The 21,778-nt window shown below is 35.1% G+C and overlaps 2 protein-coding genes across 2 annotated transcripts in view; one reads left to right on the forward strand and one right to left on the reverse strand.

Moving 5' to 3' along the window:
* The first annotated feature begins 63 nt into the window (after nt 1-63).
* Nucleotides 64-11,931, forward strand: LOC127876566 (signal peptidase complex subunit 3-like). Its single transcript, XM_052421892.1, has 5 exons — nt 64-258; nt 5,416-5,489; nt 5,943-6,019; nt 7,419-7,534; nt 9,596-11,931. Exons 1-5 carry the CDS (start codon nt 116-118, stop codon nt 9,726-9,728), a joined length of 543 nt encoding a protein of 180 aa, XP_052277852.1. The 5' UTR covers nt 64-115; the 3' UTR covers nt 9,729-11,931.
* A 3,155-nt stretch (nt 11,932-15,086) lies between these two features.
* Nucleotides 15,087-21,778, reverse strand: part of LOC127876532 (cadherin-related tumor suppressor-like) — an 89,421-nt gene continuing 82,729 nt past the window's right edge. Inside the window, exons 16-19 of the mRNA XM_052421823.1 lie at nt 20,383-20,690; nt 19,829-20,040; nt 19,046-19,163; nt 15,087-18,767 (exon numbers count right to left, since the gene is read on the reverse strand). Of these exons, the coding sequence (XP_052277783.1) occupies nt 16,927-18,767; nt 19,046-19,163; nt 19,829-20,040; nt 20,383-20,690 (2,479 nt within the window). The 3' untranslated portion in view covers nt 15,087-16,926. The remainder of the gene's footprint in view (nt 18,768-19,045; nt 19,164-19,828; nt 20,041-20,382; nt 20,691-21,778) is intronic.

The following is a 21,778-nucleotide window of genomic DNA, read 5'->3' on the forward strand; positions in this document are numbered from 1 at the left end:
GATTTAGATTAGACTGGTTTACATTATTTAAGTTTAGTTATATTATTTTAAAGATATACTTCATTTGAAAATTACCAGTCAATAGACACGTACACTTCCTGTTCAAGAGGAAAACATGAACACAGCACTGTCGAGATTAAATACAATATTTGCCTTCACGCTTAGCGTGATGGCAGGTTTGACATTTCTCTGCTTTCTATCAACGTTTTTTAACGAACATAAAGCAGACGTTGCAATCAACACTGGCAAAGTTATTGTGTAAGTGCTTTATATATTTTAGCCATATGCCAAGATTGTAGTTGCAATAATACAACTCCCAGCTATTGACCCTCAGGGTCGCTGGGAGTTGCAACTGACAACCCGATTTTCCATAGAAACTCGCCGCCCAAAATCCGGGCGGCAGTTTAATCTGAAATATTAGCCACATCAACTATTTTCTGGCATTAATAAACACAAATAGATCATAAATATATCCATAATACCCCAATAAAAACAACTTACATGATATGTAATGCTTGCATAATATTGATATAAATCCAAAGTTTCAAACACATCAACGGTTCTTATAAATGTATGTTTTTGCAGTAGACAAAGCCGGGCAATTCTGAATTAAAAAATACGCTATAGACTATCTCCGGAATCCTCGGCGAGATAGATCTCATGTCTAATCTACCAATCGTAATATACCTACTATCACCAGACCATCCATAAGATAGATCGAAATGGCAATTCAAAACTTCGGCTTTCGGTTTGATAACGGTTTTTGTATAAAGTTTTTGTTTTGAGTATTTCTCGACAATTCACTCGCAAATTGATATCGATAATATTAATATATTGTGTTTGTTGCAATGTATTAGGTTGATTGAACTCGATTTTATAGACATACGTGAGATATAATTTTTTTACATGAAAAAATGGGTTAACAAGAAGAACTCTGAGCTGTACGTATGAACTTATAAAAGCTCAGAGCATTCAAGAAGAACTAGCCAAGATTGCAACTTTACTCTTACATTTGTCTTACTTTGTAGAGTATAGTCTATTTGATACCACAAAGGTTTGCCGTAAAGGGTTGGGGTTAGGTATCGATTTGGTCTCCATTATATGCCAATTTATTAGGTATCACAACCCCCTTACTCAGTCCATATGAACAAACATTCAGGGGTACCGGACTTTGAGAGCCTTTGATAATTTTTGCTTTGAAAACTCTATTTGAACCCCTTCATAAACAAAACTGCAGTTTTCTGCAGCTGATCAGTGCGCATCCCTAAACTGACGTCGATCATGACAAATTGAGTTAAGCAATTAATAATCTTCAAAAACACATACAATTTACCTTTATGGCACCTACAGACGTTATCCTTTGCATGCACTATAAAAAAAAAACATAATGATGTTTCAACACACTATTTTTGTTGACATTTTCATGATGAAATTTGGAACCATATAAAATGTTTAGCATCTTTATCGACTTAGGCTACATCACAATTCAAAAGATTGATGCACTGCTACCTGACCAATAGCTACACTTTAAGCCGGCAACATTGCTACATTTTTTTACTATGCTGAATAGAGAGTACAAAAGAAAAACAAAGTATAGTAAAAGCAATTATTTTGTGCGTTAATAATACCATTTGCATGGGCATGTGGTATAAACAAGTAAACATTGATATGTTTTTGCAATTTTAATGTCTCTTAGCCCTTTGGAAAATAGATGGTTCATTGCAACTCAAATCAATCCTTTGGGTTATAAAGCTGAGAGTTGAATTATTGCAACTTTTTTACTGTAGACTCTAGTTTCAATAATCCAACTCCCAGCTACTGACCCTCTGAACTGGGAATTGCAACTCCCAAAAGCTGTTTTTATTGTGAACCATCTGTCACAAAACTTTTTAAGGCTATATCTCAGAAACTTTATTAGATATCACCATGCAACATCATAGGTGTATAAATATCAAAGAAGAACAGTGCCATGCGCAAAAACCATAACCAACACTTTCTTTATTTATATTAAGATGAAATTTATTGGCCTTTTTTTTTTTATGATGGAACTTTTTAGGGCTTTATTTCAGATTTGATACAATAGTACCAGGTTAACTTATTAGTAATACATTTCATCAAGCATCAATCATTCTTTTAACAAAGCTTTGAGAGTTGCATGGATAATGTCTTTGAACAATATCAATTCACACCCACATCATCTAACCTCATTTTGACCTCAATATTGGCTTGCTTTTGTACTTGTAACAGGGTGATACTAGCATATTACCTCCCTGTATGTTAGGGGAATTTCATCCCTTTAAAATGTTCATTCTTAGATTAATTATACTTATTGTTTATATATAATGTTGGTGTGAACAACATTATACTTATTTTCTAATTGGGTAACTATTTGAAGTATATTGTTGTAGTTAAATAAAGATTATATTTTATTATATTATCTTTATATAAAAATGTAAATTTAGGTCGGCCTTCCCACCAGTTGGGCAAGGTAATCAGGTTAATTCTAATGAATAGTTCTCTGTACTCATAGTACAGCTATATTTTACATGATTACATACTCTGATATTAAGTATAGTTATAAGAGTTGAAATAAATGAGTTAAAACAACTATTTACAATTTATAACAACCTTCTTTCTGGATAATTTTATAAATACTTTTGCAATATTGAAGATAGCAACTTGATATTTGGCATGCATGTGCATCTCATGGAGCTGCACATTTTGAGTGGTGAAAGGTCAAGGTCATCCTTCAAGGTCAGAGGTCAAATATATGTGGCCCAAATCGCTTATTTTATGAATACTTTTGCAATATTGAAGATAGCAACTTGATATTTGGCATGCATGTGTATCTCATAGAGCTGCACATTTTGAGCGGTGAAAGGTCAAGGTCAAGGTCATCCTTCACAAGGTCAAGGTCATCCTTCAAGGTCAAACATCATATAGGGGGACATTGTGTTTCACAAACACATCTTGTTTGGATATGTGTTGATTTTTTATGCTGGCACTTTGTAAATATCGGTGTATACCAACATCATATGGATAAAGGAGTAGACACAATTAGTACCAACATGCAGTACAGTTTTTATTTGTAAGCTCGACTATTATATATGAAATATATACAGTGAAGCTTTCCTACTCACCCCGGCGTCGGCGTGTGCGTGCAAATGTTAAAGTTTGCGTACCACCCCAAATATTTCCTATGTCCCTTGACATATTGCTTTAATATTTTGCACACTTCTTTACCAACATGACACCAACCTATAAACAAGAGCAGACAACTGTATCAAACATTTTGTAAGAATTATGGCCCTTTTTTCACGTAGAATATGCATATCAAGTATTTTTTAAGAATTATGGCCCTTCTTCCATTTAGAATATGCATATTATTGATAAATCTATGTTAAACTTTGCGTACCACCTCAAATATTGTCAATGTCCCTTGACATATTGCTTTCATATTTTGCAAACTTCTTTACCAACATGACCCAAATCTATAAACAAAAGCAGACAACTGTATCAAGCATTTTGTAAGAATCATGGCCCTTTTTGTCTTAGTAACTGAATATTTTGTTAACTTTTGTGTTTAGATCCACTTGACTTCTAAAGTATCAAAGCTATTGCTTTCAAGCTTCAAATATTTTCTTACTATCATGAGGGTTCTGTACCTTGCAAGTTCAATTTGACCTTGACCTTTGAATGACCTTGACTCAAGGTCAAGAGAATAAATTTTAGATAAATTGCCATAATTTCTTTATTTATGATCAGATTTTATTAAAACTTTGACAAAACAACACTTACCTAAATACCACAATGGATTCCACCCAAACAATACCCCACGCCACAACCCAGAATCCCTGCTCCCCCACCCCATTTTTTTCTTTTTTTTTTTCCTTTTTTATTTTTGAAAGATTGTCTAATAAATGACCCCACCCCACATTATATCCCCCTCTCATCCCCCCCTACCCAACCCAAAAAGAATATTTTTAACCAGGTTTTCCGAAGGAAAAAACTGGTTATTAGATTGGCGAATGCGGGCGGGCTGGCTGGCTGGCGGGCTGGCTGGCTGGCGGGCTGGCGGAATAAGCTTGTCCGGGCCATAACTATGTCGTTCATTGTCAGATTTTAAAATCATTTGGCACATTTGTTCACCATCATTGGACGGTGTGTCGCGCGAAATAATTACGTCGATATCTCCAAGGTCAAGGTCACACTTTGAGTTCAAAGGTCAAAAATGGCCATAAATGAGCTTGTCCGAGCCATAACTATGTCGTTCATCGTCAGATTTTAAAATCATTTGGCACATTTGTTCACCATCATTGGACGGTGTGTCGCGCGAAATAATTACGTCGATATCTCCAAGGTCAAGGTCACACTTTGAGTTCAAAGGTCAAAAATGGCCATAAATGAGCTTGTCCGAGCCATAACTATGTCTTCATCGTCAGATTTTAAAATCATTTGGCACATTTGTTCACCATCATTGGACGGTGTGTCCCACGAAAGAATCACGTCAATATCTCCAATGTCAAGGTCGCCACGACTAAAAATAGATTTAAAAAAAAAAAAAAACTTACAAAGGGGGTTAATTTTTTTTGGTCATTTCAAAAGTTCAGTTTGAGTTTTCTCCCTTTATCAGATTTTTTTTTCACAATGAAAACCTGGTTTTGTGACAATTTTGTCCCTTGTTTTCTTTGAAACATGGTTAAAAACAAACAAACAAATATTTATTTATTTTATTTTTGAAGGACCATCCAAACTTCCCACCAATGGTATTGCTATCATTGTTTTATGTGACTGTCTTTACAAATGTTCAATAGATTGTGGAAAATATACCTGAACTATTACCTTGACCTTATGGAATAATTTGAACAATTTCCCCATGATGGCTTACGTTATACTGTCAAGCACTTGAATAGTCGAGCGCGATGTCCTCTGACAGCTCTTGTTTTGACAAACTGTTAATTAAAAAACAAGAATTGAAAAGTAATGGACTGGGACATCATGGATTTGTTCCCACATAAACAGTTTCCTTATTTCCAAAGACTGTAACTACTCACATAGGTGGAATGTGTCCTTCCTATGTTTATGTCCACATTTCAATAAAAATTTCCCTATTATATAATATATGCAAAGGTTGCCAATGATGCAACTGCTTGCAACCTCTATCTAGATTTTTATAGTAATTGTTCTTGTATTGGTTTGCCTGTGAACATGGAATAAATTTCCACAATTTAAAAGATCAATTTAAACTTGTTAAATAAAAATCCAGAATTTATGTTTTGTCAATACTGTTATTCTTGATATATTTAATCCTAATCATTCTTAGCCTTATTGTAAATATCCCACATAATTTGATACTTTTCCCTCTTTCGACAATTAATCCTTATATGAATGAACATATATTTTGTATAATTTCAGAAAGAATGTTCCAGACTACAGTGCAGGCAGGGAAAAGAATGATCTTGGCTTTGTTGTCTTTGATCTCCAAACTGATATCCTTTTTTTAGACTGCCCATGGCTTTTGACTACATTTTGTTTCTAATGATTGAACTGAGTGAATATTGTTATATCTCTTCAGGATACTCTCAAATATTGTAAACTTTAAGAAGATAACTTGTTTGATGTTGGCAATCACTGGGTTCCACATCAGACTCAGGACTGTGTTTAACCTTTTCCCGCTCAAAAGCAAAGTGAAACCAGCTACCAGACTAAAGACAGAACAGCCTGCGAGGAACTCTCGGGCTGTTTAGGTTTAATGCTGTTTGCTGCTCATCAGTACCTCAGGGTCGGAATTGAATCTTTTAAAACTTGAATCTAGAAAGAAAGGTCTTAAATTTAATTCAATTTTCTTAGGGACTACAAATGAGTCAAAGTGCTTAACTTAGTGTTAAAGGGTTAATTAGTACACACATAATAGCTGTTGATGGTTCCTTGACTGCATGCACATCTCTCAGGAATCTTCAACTGGAATGTCAAGCAGCTGTTCCTGTATCTGTTTGCCGAGTACGAGACTGAGGACCATGTACGTATTGTATGCTTGTAACCAACGCATGCGAAAGTTAAACAAAATCCTACAGGACATGAAGTCCGAAGTCCGGTAACATTTGAAATTTACAGGACCTCACCAGATTTGACCCTACCTCATTCTACGAAATACAGTAAAACTTAATTAAGATAAGTTCTTCTATAACTTGTCATTATGGCGAAATTTAAATTATTTTAAAGTAAATAAAGTTTTGTAATTTTTACGCCCCGGATCGAATGATCGGGGGTATATTGTTTTTGGCATGTCTGTCTGTCATTTTATATGTCTGTCTGTCCCAAAAAAAATTAACCATGTTCATAACTTTTTATGCCCCCCGGATCGAATGATAGGGGGTATATTGTTTTTTCGGCCTGTCTGTCTGTCATTGTATGTGTCTGTCTGTCTGTCCCAAAACTTTAACCTTGGACATAACTTTTGCAATATTGAAGATAGCAAATTGATATTTGGCATGCATGTGTATCTCATGGAACTTCACATTTTGAGTCGTGAAAGGTCAAGGGCATCCTTCAAGGTCAAAGGTCATTTTTTTCTATAATAGCTGCCGTGCTGCTTCAAAGCCCCGCAGTAGGGGGGCATTGTGTTTCACAAACACAGCTCTTCTTTATATAAACTATTTAGTATAGTATAGTATAGTTATAAAGTATTTTTTGGACAGCAATATTAAACCCTATAGGACTTGGTGAAACTTAACAGCAGTTTTAAATGCTTAGTTCCAAGGTCCAACGTTTTTCGCATGGGTTTCTTGTAACATTATGATCTCATACAATAAGTCAATCAACACAATTTGATCTAACAGAGTGAGAAAAAATGCTGTATGACGTAATGAAAACTGTTAGTCAGTGGGAGAATCTGTATGGAAAGGCGGAAGCTCTACAGAAAACGACTGATTGACATAGCTACAGGTCCAGAAGAAGAATAAATGATCCATATTCTGAGTGAAATTCTCAGCTGCTTACTTTAGTGTTACATTATGTAATGTCCTCCCTTACTCTGATTCACATAAGGCAGTTGTCCGTTGCTGTGTGCACCAAGTATTGGCTTAGCTGTCTCAGGAATAATATGACTGACATAGTGTTTAGCACTGCAGAAAATCCAAGTAAAAAAAACACTTAAAAATAACAGTGAACTGGGCTCATACTTTTTTGTATCCATTCAAAGTGAAAACGTTATTCTTGAAACAAATTAAATGTTACCAAAAAACTCATTTTCTGGCTGTTTCATAATTTATATTTAAATGTGTAAATGAAAGTTTCCCTTTTAAACATAAGCGTGAAATGTCCCATTTTTTAATTTAATCGGCTTTGATACCGTAGTGCATTTAAGTGTGTTTCTTTAAAGATAAAATCTAACAATTTCACATTCTCGACTTTTGCAGAAGTTGAACCAAGTTGTGATATGGGACAAGATCATTAAGAGAGGAGAGAACTCAGTCCTTGACTACAAGAAAGCCAACACCAAGTACTACTTCTGGGACTTTGGCAATGGTCTGAGGTAACACTGTGACCGGTAGCAGGCATTGGTACCATTTAAAAATGTATGAAGAGCATAATGTGGGCTTATTGCATGTTTGGTACAATACACTGTAACTCCAATATAACGTGGATAATGGGATCCAAGTCTCAAGACAGCGATATAAACGGATTCACGTTATAAGTTCTGAGCATTCATAAATAATTGCAAGGTTGTGTTGTCATTTGCCAATACATGCATATAAACCCTAGAGTATAGATAACTGTATATACACCGCTTTTCTAATGTGCGTATATCCGATTATCCTATATAATACTACATCAATTTAAAAATAAATATTCTGACCATTTATGACGATAAATGTGTTTAAGAATTTCATAAACACAAACATACGCCATTTTTCAGAAGTGTAAAGTGAACGATTTAATTTTATACAATCAATGGACGAGTGAGTTTTAATTAGATTGAATGCAATAGGAATTAGGATAGAAAGAAATGTTTTATTGAGTCATACTCAGTCATGAAAACTACGTGCTTCTCTGGGATTTCCTGAAAATCGCGCTAAAATGAAAGTGAATTTCTGTAAACAATTACCCCACGTTTGGATGAAACTAATCGTCTTGATTGCTTATTTAATTTCTATTTGCCTGTTACGTTTTCAATTGCATTTTAGCACACAATATTTAAATTTATATTGTATACAAATAAGAATGATTTGAAACATGTATCGTAAAACTTGTCAAAGCTGTCAGTTATTAAAAAGATTGATAGCACATACACAAAACACTAGCTATTTTCACACCTTGATTGCACCAAACAATAGATAATCACGCTTAAACTGTAACATTTTCCAGTAATTGTTAGTCGCTTATCAATTAAAATTTAGCCATTATACAATAAACACATTGGACGCCAAACGCTCTAGGCCGAAATGGAAAGTTGGAGAAAAAAACGAGATCCAAGACCCACCCATGTCATATTGGACTCAGCGTTATAATGGAGCGCATTATATTGAAGTTACAGTGTATGCGTTCCTTGAACTAAGAGATAGTGAAGTGTTGTCCTTGATAAGTATGAGCAGACTGCACAGGCTGATGAAGGAAGAGGACGTATTGATTCCAACTCTCTTCCTTACCAGTATCAGATATAATTTTCATTATTTGATGTTAACTGTACATTATTTCCGTAGCTTGTTTTCCATCTTTCATCAAATCTGGCTTTGCTGAGGCAACTTTTCGTATGGTATATGCATTTTATCATTAAAAACAAAGATTGTTGGGGGTATACTGGTATCAGGCATTTTGTTTAGTCAGTTTGGTATGTCTGTTTGTCGGAAGGTTGGTCTCTAACTCTGAACATGTGTGCTTCGTGTCATGAGTTTCTCTCGCAGTCTCTCAGTTAAATCTTTCCCACTTAGATATGTATTTTGACGCATTTGTAGTCCCTAAGAAAGTTACATTTAATTGAAGACCTTTCTTACTAGATTCAAGTTTTAAAGGCTGTATTCCAACCCTTAGATACTGATGAGCAGCAAACAGCATAAAACCTGAACAGACTGCGTGTAACTCGCAGGCTGTTCTTGTTTAATGCAGTTTGCACATAGCCATTTTCACTTTGTTTCTGAGTGGGCAAGGGTTAAATATGTAGATGTAATGCTTTCAAATTTAATAATTTCATCGTTTAAAGTCTTTGCACATTTTATTGCCAGATTGCTTAATTGACTATTTGTATATGCATTAATTTTAGTGTTTGTGTAAACTTGCCTTAACCCATTTATGCCCAGTGGACTCTCCCATCCTTGTGAATTGGATCAATTTATTTCCAAAATAAGGGATGTCTAGTATATTTATTTCTATATTTAGAATATTACTTACTACAATTCCTTTAAGCAAACAGCGTAGACCCAGATGAGACGCCGCATCATGCGGCGTCTCATCTGGGTCTACGCTGTTTGCAATGTCCTTTTTTCAGGACGCTAGGCATGAATGGGTTAATTGTTGCTTTATCTTTTCACCATCTTAACCAAGGTATAAATAATAAAGTAATGCATAATTTGTTTAAAATAACATACTTATTTTTCAGGTCGAATAAAAATGTGACTCTTTCCTTGTCATGGAACGTGATACCAAATGCTGGCACTCTTCCAAAGATTCAGGGGGTAGGACAACACAAGATAGAGTTCCCAAGTGAATACAGTCCCAACAGATTCCAATGATAGCTCAATTCATCTATAGTTAGGATGACTTGATTTTTTCTAATTACATTTTACATCTCTGTATAATACATTTCCAATCCAAAATGCAATGTTTGAACAGCAAATGTGTTTTTGTGGTAGGCTTGGGTAGGAAACACAATGATAGCTTGATTATGATGAAGGCCACAGAAAGTGACAAATATCTGCAATATGTACATTGCGTTTTAAAATTTGAAGTATGTTTTAAACAACAGTTACTTGTGAACTATAGCAGATGAGAACCCTCTGTGATCCATCTGTAGGCAAATTTAAATTTATTTTAAATGTTTAATTTAAGAGCCAAATCATGCGAAATTGGGTCTTATGTCATATGCGGCCAGCATTAGCCCAGTCTGGTAAGGAGCCACCCTGTCCACTAATGAGACTAAGAAACCTTTTGTTACTCCTGAATGAGATTGAGCAGACTGGGCTTGAGCTATGCTGGTTGCATATGGCATTAGACGAATTTTGGGATGACAAATAATTTTTTCCTAAAAGAGCCGATATAAATTGTTTCAAAGCGCAACAACTGTTTTGTGATTGAGTATTCAGCTTACCTTGAGTTTATTTATGAATCTTTCATGGCAGTAAGGCCATAAATGATTTTCTCTTTCATACATTCTGTTGACAGCATGCACCTAGATCTGATGGTCTTGTACATTAAACATTATTGTCTTAACTTGATTGGAAATATATCAGTAAATGTTATCTGTGAAAGAACCACATCATTTAACTTCATGTTTTGAGGTTTGAAAGAAAGATGCAATTTGATGAATGTTGATTTCTCTTTAACACTTTTGCATGTTGCCTGCTCATTTATCTTTATTTATTTGATGAATTACCATTGTTTTATAATATCTGATACTTGTATTATTTTTTTAATTCACTGCTGGTTGCATAAGCACTTCATGAAATGATAGCTTGATTGATAATTGAAATTTATAGTAACAGATCAAGTGAAACAAAATTTTGCAAACGCCATTTGTTAAGATCTTAGGAAATTCAGACACCACAAACCGAAGAGATTACACAGAAATAAATAAAGACCGTGCTATATTAGTTAAAACATTTTTAGTGCCTGTCAGGCACAGATTTTGCATCAAGTATCTTAAATCAGGTACAAAAATAATGTCAATTCTGGGTGCTTTTTCTTATTTTTATCATCTCATTTTACGTGAAGTAGACATCGAGTACCGTAATTACTCTTAGGTTTTCAGACTATAAAAAATAAGAATTTTTCTCTTGTCTGAAAATTTAGATACGGAAAATTATTTTTTGAAGACAATGTCCGAAAATGTATAGGCACCCTGATAATATACAATTAGCATTGATGTTCAGATATCCATGTGTTTAGAAGCAACCAGATTATCTTAATTGGCACAAATTGATATGAGAAAGTTGTTCCTTAAATGATACAAAAAAACATGGTTCTTACTACCATCATTCTAACTGAAGCCATGGGTGAAACTATAGTCTGTAATCGGTACAGATTCCTATTAACTCAAATTTAGAAAATGCAATTGTCCACAAACTCTTGATTTCTTCTTCCAGGTTTTTTTTTACGGTTGTCTAAGTGTAATATGTCCCCAGACTAACCAAAATTGGTAGAATTTTGATAAAATGCATCTTTCCAAAAATGTGTAGTGATTTAAGTTTCTGAAATCTTTGAGTAGCTATGATATGTTTATATTCTTGTTGAGGAAGGATGTATGTTACTCATCAATTCAGTTCTTATGCAATAAAGCATACCCATTATGATTAGTTGTAACATGTGTTTACTTCAAGGGACTGAATTCAGTACTTGTGCAATTATCAGTTATAACATTTGTTTACTGCTATGATGTTTCAGAAAAACAACAGTTATATAATTGTTTCTAGTTAGAGTATGTGAATTGTTTTGTATTTGATAAATGTTGTTCATTTAAAATATCAGTAGCGGTTTAAAAAAGTAAGCATTTGTTTTTATGGTGTTGCTAATTTGAGAAATCTCTGTGCATGTGGGTAAAATGTGTTTGAAGCATTTTGAATGTTAAAAGATGATTGTATTATTTTCATGATGTTCTTAATTATTAAAATTGAATGTTGTTGGAATTATGCAGGTTCCATTTCGAAAACTGAACATTGTTTCATGAAATTGTAGATACCAATAATATTTAAGTAATAAATTGATGTGAAACTTTCAAAATCTTTTTTTTATGTAATGTTGTTTCGAACCATGCACTAACAAGTACAGGGTTCTTGCAGGAATTGGGCATCTCTTATAACTTGCTCTTTCCCCCCGTCACCCAACTATCAAGTCTTCACAGGCTCACTGGGGACGACACTTTTCACCTAAACTGGATTTCTGTTTAGAAGAGACTTCCTTTAAACAAAAAAATCCATAAAAATGAAGTGTCGTCCCTTACTAGCCTGTGTAATCAATCTTGGATGACACTACGCACATGTATTGCGTCCGAGTTTCCCAGTGACGCTCTTATTGTGGAAATCCTGTGCACAATAGCTGCAGAGACAGAATGTACACCTGGCTGAATAATGTCCAGTGTGAGGTCATTGTGTATAAATGACTTAGAGAGGGGATATTTTGGAGTCGCTGGCAGCTTGTCGGTAGTTTTCCGTTTAACCCTGTCAGCTCTGGAACCGAATTTTAAAGGCCTTTGCAAACAGTTTGGATCCAGATGAGACGCCATAGAACGTGGCGTCTCATCAGAATCCAAACTGTTTGCTATTCTTTTAGTATTCTTTGAAAAAAATCGAAGAAAATGCTAATTTTAGAAATTCAGCAGATGACATTTTAGCAGACAACAAATTTCCCAGCATGCAAAGGGTTAAATGATATAAGTTTGTGGAGTAAACTGCTTTCACATTTCTCATGCAATTAAATTGAAACTTCACATCATCACCATAAAGTGTAGATGTGCAAAGCTCTTTTCATGTCATGTGATTCTTGCATTCTGGGAATATTTGCCCATTCACAAAGCAGGGTTTGGGCATTAATAAGTTTTGTGTCATAGCTCAGGATTGTGATGATGCGATTGTATGGTTTTCGTGTTATCTAATCTTTTTGCTTTTTCTGGTATTTTCAAAATGAATACACAAATGATAGGACAAGTAGGATACCTAGTAAATGTTGATAACCACTCAACAACCACTTTAGCCAGGGATCTGTTCTCCCTTGCTGCAAAATTAAACTATATAATATACTCGCCTAATATCCTCTATTTATCACACGCCATACCCTGTTTCACATGTAATATAACCATTACATATTTTTATGCCCCCTTTCGAAGAAAAGGGGGCATATAGTGATCTGACTGTTCGTCTGTCTGTCTGACCGTCTTTCCATCACACTTTATGTTTAGGTTTCGAAAAATGCTCATTACTTCTATGTCCCTTGAGATATAACCTTCAGATTTGGTATGCATGTGTTTATGAACAGGGCCTTTCCATACGCACAAAAATGTTTACCCTTGTGACCTTGAAATTAGGGTCTGCGTTTATGTTTCGAAATCTGCGTTTAGGTTTCAAAAAATGCTCATAACTTATATGTCGCTTGAGATATAGCCTTCATATTTGGTATGCATGTGTTTATGAACAGGGCCTTTCCATACGCACACAATTTTTTACCCCTGTGACCTTGAACTTAGGGTCCGCGTTTAGGTTTCGAAATCTGCATTTAGGTTTCGAAAAATGCTCATAACTTCTATGTCCCTTGAGATATAACCTTCATATTTGGTATGCATGTGCATATGGACAAGGCCTTTCCATACGCACACAAATTTTTACCCCTGTGACCTTAACCTTAGGGTCCGCGTTTAGGTTTCGAAATCTGCGTTTAGGTTTCGAAAAATGCTCATAACTTCTATGTCCCTTGAGATATAACCTTCATATTTGGTATGCATGTGCATATGGACAAGGCCTTTCCATACGCACACAATTTTTTACCCCTGTGACCTTGAACTTAGGGTCCGCGTTTAGGTTTCGAAATCTGCATTTAGGTTTCGAAAAATGCTTATAACTTCTATGTCCCTTGAGATATAACCTTCATATTTGGTATGCATGTGTATATGGACAAGGCCTTTCCATACGCACACAATTTTTTACCCCTGTGACCTTGACCTTGAAGTTAGGGTCCGCGTTTAAGTTTCGAAATCTGCGTTTAGGTTTTGAAAAATGCTCATCATTTCTATGTCCCTTGAGATATAACCTTCATATTTGGTATGTATGTGTATATGGACAAGGCCTTTCCATACGCACACAAATTTTTACCCCTGTGACCTTAACCTTGAACTTAGGGTCCTCGTTCAGGTTTCGAAATCTGCGTTTAGGTTTCAAAAAATTCTCATTACTTCTATGTCCCTTGAGATATAACCTTCATATTTGGTATGCATGTGTATATGGACAAGGCCTTTCCATACGCACACAATTTTTTACCCCTGTGACCTTGACCTTAAACTTAGGGTCCCCGTTTAGGTTTCGAAATCAGCGTGTAAGTTTCAAAAAATGCTCATAACTTCTATGTCCCTTGGGATAGTCTTCCTATTTGGTATGCATGTGTATATGGACAAGGCCTTTCCATACGCACACAAATTTTGACCCCTGTGACCTTGACCTTGAACTTAGGGTTCGCGTTTCGGTTTCAAAATCTGCGTTTAGGTTTCGAAAAATGCTCATAACTTCTTTGTCCCTTGAGATATAACCTTCATATTTGGTTTGCATGTGTATATGGACAAGGCCTTTCCATATGCACAACAATTTTTACCCGTGACCTTGACCTTGAACTTAGGGTCCGCGTTTAGGTTTCAAAATCTGCATTTAGGTTTTGAAAAATGCTCATAACTTCTATGTCCCTTCAGATATAACCTTCATATTTGGTATGCATGTGTATTTTTACCCCTGTGACCTTGAACTTAGGGTCCGCGTTTAGGTTTCGAAATCTGCATTTTGGTTTTGAAAAAAGCTCATAACTTCTATCAAGCGTTTTTAGGGGGCATAAGTCATCCTATGGTGACAGCTCTTGTTTTTGCTTATTTCAGTACATGTTTATAGAGAATTTTATAAGTGAAAGAAAAGTCAAAACAACCTAATACTACGCAAGTGTATAACATATCTTTGTATTATGGTACTTAAAGCTATAAACATTTATAGAACATTGGTTACTTTTGGTGCATGATCAAATATTTATTTCACTCTTGTCCATAAAAAAGTATATTTTCACTAGAAGATCTGCCACAGGTAAAAATATTTTTTCTTTAACCACTCAAATTGATCATTCAATTAAATCAACAAATATCGTGTATTTATTTGTCATAAAAATTAACACTAAATAACACAACTAGACAGTTATTTTGCAAAATTTTATTTTTATTTGTATTTTTCAAATTAACATATTTAAATGATAATTGTTCCATATTACAGAACAGTAGACAAAATATAATTAAATAAACATATTCAGATCTATATAACAATACATAGTGACATTTTGAATGACAAATGGGTGAAGGAAAATTGTGAAGTGAAACGATGACACAATATGATCAAAAGATGGATTTGAAAAAAAGAGGCATTGCAGTTATTGCATAGTTTTCTTACCTGAAAATTAAACAGAACTGACAAATTGACATTTTAATATAATCAATAAAAATACATAACACTTTATTTGTCCTCTTTCATTACATATATTCATTTCATTTTAGCATTGCTCTGTGAAAAGGGGGTTTAATGTATATGCGTTAAGTGTCGTCCCAGAGACTGCAAGGGGGTTTAATGTATATGTGTTAAGTGTCGTCCAAGAGACTGCAAGGCTATTCAGGTATGAAACTTAGAAAATATTATAAAAGCGGAAAGTGTCGTCCCTGATTGGCATGTGCAAACTGCACAGGCTAATCTGGTACGACACTATGAACATGCATTAAATCCCTTTTTCACAGAGCACGGCCCATTTATTTGAGTTTCTATCCACTATTTATTACTTAAATCCTTTATAACAAGCCAATACAATGAATTATGACATCATTTCACAGTCAACAAATATTAAAATGGAATGTCTTAAAATAAGAGGGTAGCACAAATTAATCAACAATAGTTTTGTTTTGTGTTCCTCACCCACAGAAACATAAACAAGTTAATAACAATACATTTTCACTTTCAGCATGTCAAAAATCAATCTCATGTAAAATAACCCCTTCAGCTTTCATTGTTTAAGGAAATATCACTAACAAATATGGTACAAATATGATTCAAACGCTGAAAGCATATTAATACCTCCTCACAATGAGCTAGTTTTCCCTATCTAAAATAATGCTCATATAAAATGATCTCGCCACCAAACCTGCTTGGCAGGACATTATATACAACTGCCTATGTACAACAAAGACAACGGTGGTACTAAATGATTATGCTAGTGAATAAGTTACATAAACAGCAAGTAATACTGGTTAACACAACAACATTAATACGCCAATAACAAGATGCATAACACATTCAATCGAAAGATCTTTTGAACATGAACTTTGATTGACATTATCAAAAAATTTCTAAAAGACAAATTATTGTGTTCCAATTTTTTTTTCAAACAATTACTTGTGTTGAATTCTATAAAATGGCAAATGGTTGGTTTTTACAAAAAAATCTAAATATTTGTTTTTTTTTATACTTAATTTATTAATAATGCGCTAGGAAATTTTAATGTTTCTATAGAATAAAGCACTTATATAAGTTAATATTATACAACTAGCATTTATAACAATATACTGCATATTGTTATGATATTGCTGCATTTTTTTTCATTATTATAACAATTGGCAAAAGAAAATATTTACAATTTTGATATATATGATACAAATTCTGAATTAAAACTTTATTTACATTGTTATCCACAAAGCCTTGCAGATGCATCTCCATTACAATTGCTAACAATCTTAACTTATCAAAATTTTTGTACAAAATAATTGCATCAAATGTGTTCTTTCCTGAGCATATATTTAATTATAATGAAAACTATTAAAATACAAAATTAGAAAAATTCAGTGGAAAAAGTATTACTGAAATGATTAAAAAATCATAACCTGGTACAAAATTAATTACAAATTTACTAGAATTTCATTTTTAAAACAGCAAAATCAAGACTGAAAGTATCACATAATATAAAAAAATTATAATAACATAAAAAAGTCAACAAATATTAGACATATTCCTCCCGGTCTGTGGATTTCCCTTCGACTTCACTGAAGTCGGCACTTTCTGCATCTGGTAACATTGCAATATCTGTGAACACGCCCACCAACTTTTCAAACTTAGGCCCCCAGTTCAATAAATCATCCCAACTGAATGGGTTGCTGACACTCTTCCCAGTACTCTGTCCTAGGGTATTTTCCTCAGGTGGCCTTTCAGTGCTGGAAAACGAGTTACCCCCAGAATCCAAACCATCGGATTTAAAGTTTTTGTTATGATAAGCACCATCTTCATGTTCATTTTCTTCCTTGATTTTGGAGAATATTTTTGCATCAAAATCATTTCTTGGTTTATCATTCTCATATTCAAATTCTGAGCAAGTGAAGGAATCATTAGCACTGCCATCAGAACTCGACTCTGGTGGTTCTAACAGAACATTTGTATCTTGATAATGTTTCAACGGCTTTTTCATTTGACGAGTATTATTTTCACTGGAGGTCGAAAAAGCCTCCATGAGACTAGCAGGACTTTGCCTGGGTCTTGCATTAAGTCTGTCCACTTCTTCTTTAGTTAAAAATTTACTATTTTCATAATTGGGGTTCAATAAATTACCATTTGGCTGTCCATTAGGCAGCATTTGACGACGAGGTTTGTTGGGGGTGGAGTTCGATGCTTTACTCCTATGACTAGCAACGCTGTGCTCAGATGTTGTTCGACTGCCGCCGTTCAAATCTGTGACAGGCATATTGTGACCTCGCACCATGTTTACGTGAGTGAACGGACTCTGGCGCACATTTGGACTGGTTCGGGACAGCTGGTTGATCGGACTGTTGCGCGACACGGGGCTGTCCCTGGCAAGATTGTTCATAAACGGAACACTGGAGATGTTCGGACTGTCTCTAGCTACTCCGTGGGAATGATGACTGTGGTTACTATGATTACTTTGACTTACATGCTTGGAAGAATGCTTTGAATGATGGGAATGATCTGAATGAGCCTTGTTTTTCCGGCGTTGTCTGCCGCCGTTGTCATGGAAGTGTCTATAATGATCAACAATGTCTATATCTGACGGAGCTATGCTACTTGCATTATCTAGGTCATACAGCACCGGCATTTCACTGTTCAGGTCCCTTAGATGGGTCACATCACTGGCATTGTCAATTATCACAGTTCCATCCTCTAAATCCAGAGGCATTGGAGTTCGCCCTATTTCTGAGTTAATGATATCAGGCTGCACCAGATGACCATTCATGTGTCTCTGATAACCACTGCTAGCCAATTCCTGATTGATGTGGTTTCGGATGATAAGCTGATCAATGTTATTCTCACCATAGCCAGAATCTTGATTGCTATGCCCACTGCTGTTTGCCCCTTTACCCAGGGATCCGTTCTGCCTGGCTGCCTTTGTCCCCTTCAAACACTGCGCTCCCCTTTTCCTGAACACCACCAACAGGATCACTATGACTACAGAAATGACCGAAAAGAACACAATCACCACTATGATCCCAACAGTTAATGGCGCATCTGCTTTGGGTGCGCAGGCTATTGCCTCCCCTTGTATCGTGCATTCTCCATCACAGGCATTGGTACAGAGGTCAGAGCATCCATTGTCGATTGATTCAGAGGCCGTTATCACATAGTTTGCAGTCTCCCCAATTAATGGCAGCTGTTGACCATCAAGTTCAAATGCAGACAGGCACCCTGGGAAGTCCTTGAGGTTCTGGTTTTCGACCGTGATTGTGGACGGAGCGCCACCCAGCGTGAGGGTCTCCACATCAGGGGAAGTAAATGCGAACATGTCAATGGGAGACTTACTGGAGCTGCCATCCAGGGACAGGTTTACTTCCCCTCCTGTTGAAAATAGAGGAAAAAACATTTGATACAATTATTTATAATCTCACTTAAATCTACACACAATTGGAGAGCATCTTGAGCAAAATAATAAAATTAATTGCTTACTTAAACAGGTGTATCAGTATATGACATTCATTTCCCTTGACTAAATTAATAAGACAGGTTTCATTACCTGACTTCATTGAATTTATGATTGTATTTTTTTTTGTAAGCAATATTTTTTCCGTTTTTTCTGTCAGGTACTTTCTTAATTTCGTTCATCTATGGTTACTTACCATTCAATACAACTGTAGCATTTCTCCACTTTCCATCTGACACCGATACGTCATCTACAGTTATGGATTTGGAGCCACCATATTGAGTCACTGTGAACTTAAGTTTGCCATCAAAGACCTGGAAGCAAAGTTATAATATGGTCCTAAAGTTTTGTCGAGAGTATTACTTTATTTAAAAGACATTCAAACCAAAAACTTCATCTCCCATTATTCATTAAAATATGTTCTTAATAAGTGTTCTACAAAGTAGATAAAATATTGAGAATGTCATGCCGATTAAATATAGAGAAAAAGACTAGTGTTCTTTCGTCTACAATCCTTTTATTGATAAGTTTGTTGAAGTCATAAAAAAACAAGATGCTGCATTTAAAAATACATTGGCCTCCAGTCGAAGCCTTTTCAGTATTGATTCATTTGCCCATTTGAATATGTCAAAGTTCAACAGTTAGTCATATCAAGGTGAAAACTATCCATTCAAGAATAAAAGCTTTGAAGCATGTGATATTTATGTTATAACAAGTGTATCATTTTGGGTAAACCAATAATTTGGTACTTCTGAATTAAGTCCAAAATCCAAAAGCATAATGGATGTTATAAAAACATATCATCATGGGTTTATCTCTTGTTAACAAAAGAATGCAAGAATGAAAGAACAAAAGGGCAGGACAATTTCTATAGCCTCTTGGCGACTAAGATGTTGGTGGCATACAAATCAACAAAATATTTCTGATTTTTTTGGAAATGTCCCAAAAATTACAAACTCAGAACATCTCTGACACTTACAGACAAAACACATAATCGTCGGCCAGCGAATGTGTTTGCATATAGGAGCAACCCATTTTTTGCCATGGTGCGGAAGCGAATCTTTACACTTGAGGTGGTTAGGGCCCGTCGGCGTCGGTTGCCGTCGCTGTCCAGGAGGGCATCACGCCTGGCTCCCTCACGCATCCTTACAGTTATGAAGGTATCAGGGCCCACTCCTATAGGCTTAAGTGCTGTTAAATATAACATTTTACTTTTTAATACATTAGACTTTTCACTTAAATATTTATTTTATTTACTTTGAAGATTTTTTGTTAGAAATGGATCCATTAGCTGTTGGCAGCTGAATCTAACAAACATATCAGTGAAATTGATGGATACTCCCAATGAGAGGTTTGTAAATATATCTGAAAGTTTCACTATACAAAGATAATTATATACAAACTAATTAAATTCGTTTTAAAATGGACAAATATTGTCAAACTGTTTAATATAGAAACATGTTCAATGCTGAATACTAGTATTCCAGAGCTTTAATGATGCCATATGGCGCAGAGCTTCTTGCGTACACTTACCTGTCTCACAGCGTGAGCCCATGAACGCCGGGGAGCACTGACACACTGGTCCTGTCCACTCAGGCACGCACTGACCCCCATTCTGGCAGCTGAAACCCTGGCAAACATCGGTGGCGCTGGTTCGTGGGCACGTCTGTTTTATCCCATTCTCTCTCAGGCTCTTCAGCTTCAGGAGATTTTCACCATTTATGCTCATGGACTTGAGGCAGCCTATGAAATCGTGCGTGGATACTTGTCCAGTTCGGTTCAGAATCGTCTGAATGGACTGCACGCCGCCAATCATCAATGTGTGGCTACCGGATGCAGACCTGTGGATTTAAAAATATATTAACATTTTTATGCAATAATTAAGTAACAGGTATAGAAATTATTACTATATAAATTATTATATGTAAAAAATGGTTGACGGTTGTAATTTGATATCCTAAAACAACTCAATTCCCTACAGAAAATAAATTAAACACTGAACATAAATGAACGTCATACAATAGACAATAGGTTTATATTGACACTCTTTCTGGAATATTTTTATGTATCTTTATTTTTAGAGCAATCATGGTGTTTTGAAGATTTTTTGTCTACCCTAATTTTAAACATAATTAGATTTTCAGACAAAAAACCAGCTAGATAACAAAACTATTCCAGTTCAATGCATTATTATATTGACATAGGATTTTCCATAACGTTTATGCCTAAAGATGCACAAATATTAATTGTATCATATTATCTATGGAGTAATCACACCAGAAATTGTTTCCTCTCTTACAAAGTATTTTATCTAACAATTTTGATCGTTAGGGATAAAACAATAAATATAACAGTAAAAAACAATAACATGCAAGACTTCAATAATTATCCATTAATACTGAACATCTGTTAACCAAGACAGATATTTAATGGCTGTGTCAAACACATGAACATAATTTGTTTCAACAAAACAAGGACCTTAATCAAAATACATCAATTTATTACAACTACTGTTTAAGATGTGACATGTTTAAATAGTCTGAACAAATTTCTATCATTCAACCACAAAACTTGGCTATTATCTATAATGTCTTTCAAAGCACACCTTCAGTCCAGCTTAATCCTTAAATATACCCTGTGCTCTAAACCCAAGTCTGAGAAGTAACCAAAATGGATTTAACTCACAAAAACACTGAGATAAATGTTCACTGAATCACACATGTCATAACCATATGGATCAAAGGTGAAACAAAACATTTTGATGCTATGAATCCACAGCAAGTCTTAAACAAACAGAGTGGATTGTAACCTAACTACTGAGGAATTTTGGGGAACTCATGTGACATTGGAGTACTGTGACGGCTTGTATTTTTGCATCATTTTTAACTTCACAAGTGCCATTTACTGCAGAAGAATGTCTAACAATAGT

Source organism: Dreissena polymorpha, chromosome 4 (assembly GCF_020536995.1).
Source record: "Dreissena polymorpha isolate Duluth1 chromosome 4, UMN_Dpol_1.0, whole genome shotgun sequence".
Classification (NCBI taxonomy): domain Eukaryota; kingdom Metazoa; phylum Mollusca; class Bivalvia; order Myida; family Dreissenidae; genus Dreissena; species Dreissena polymorpha.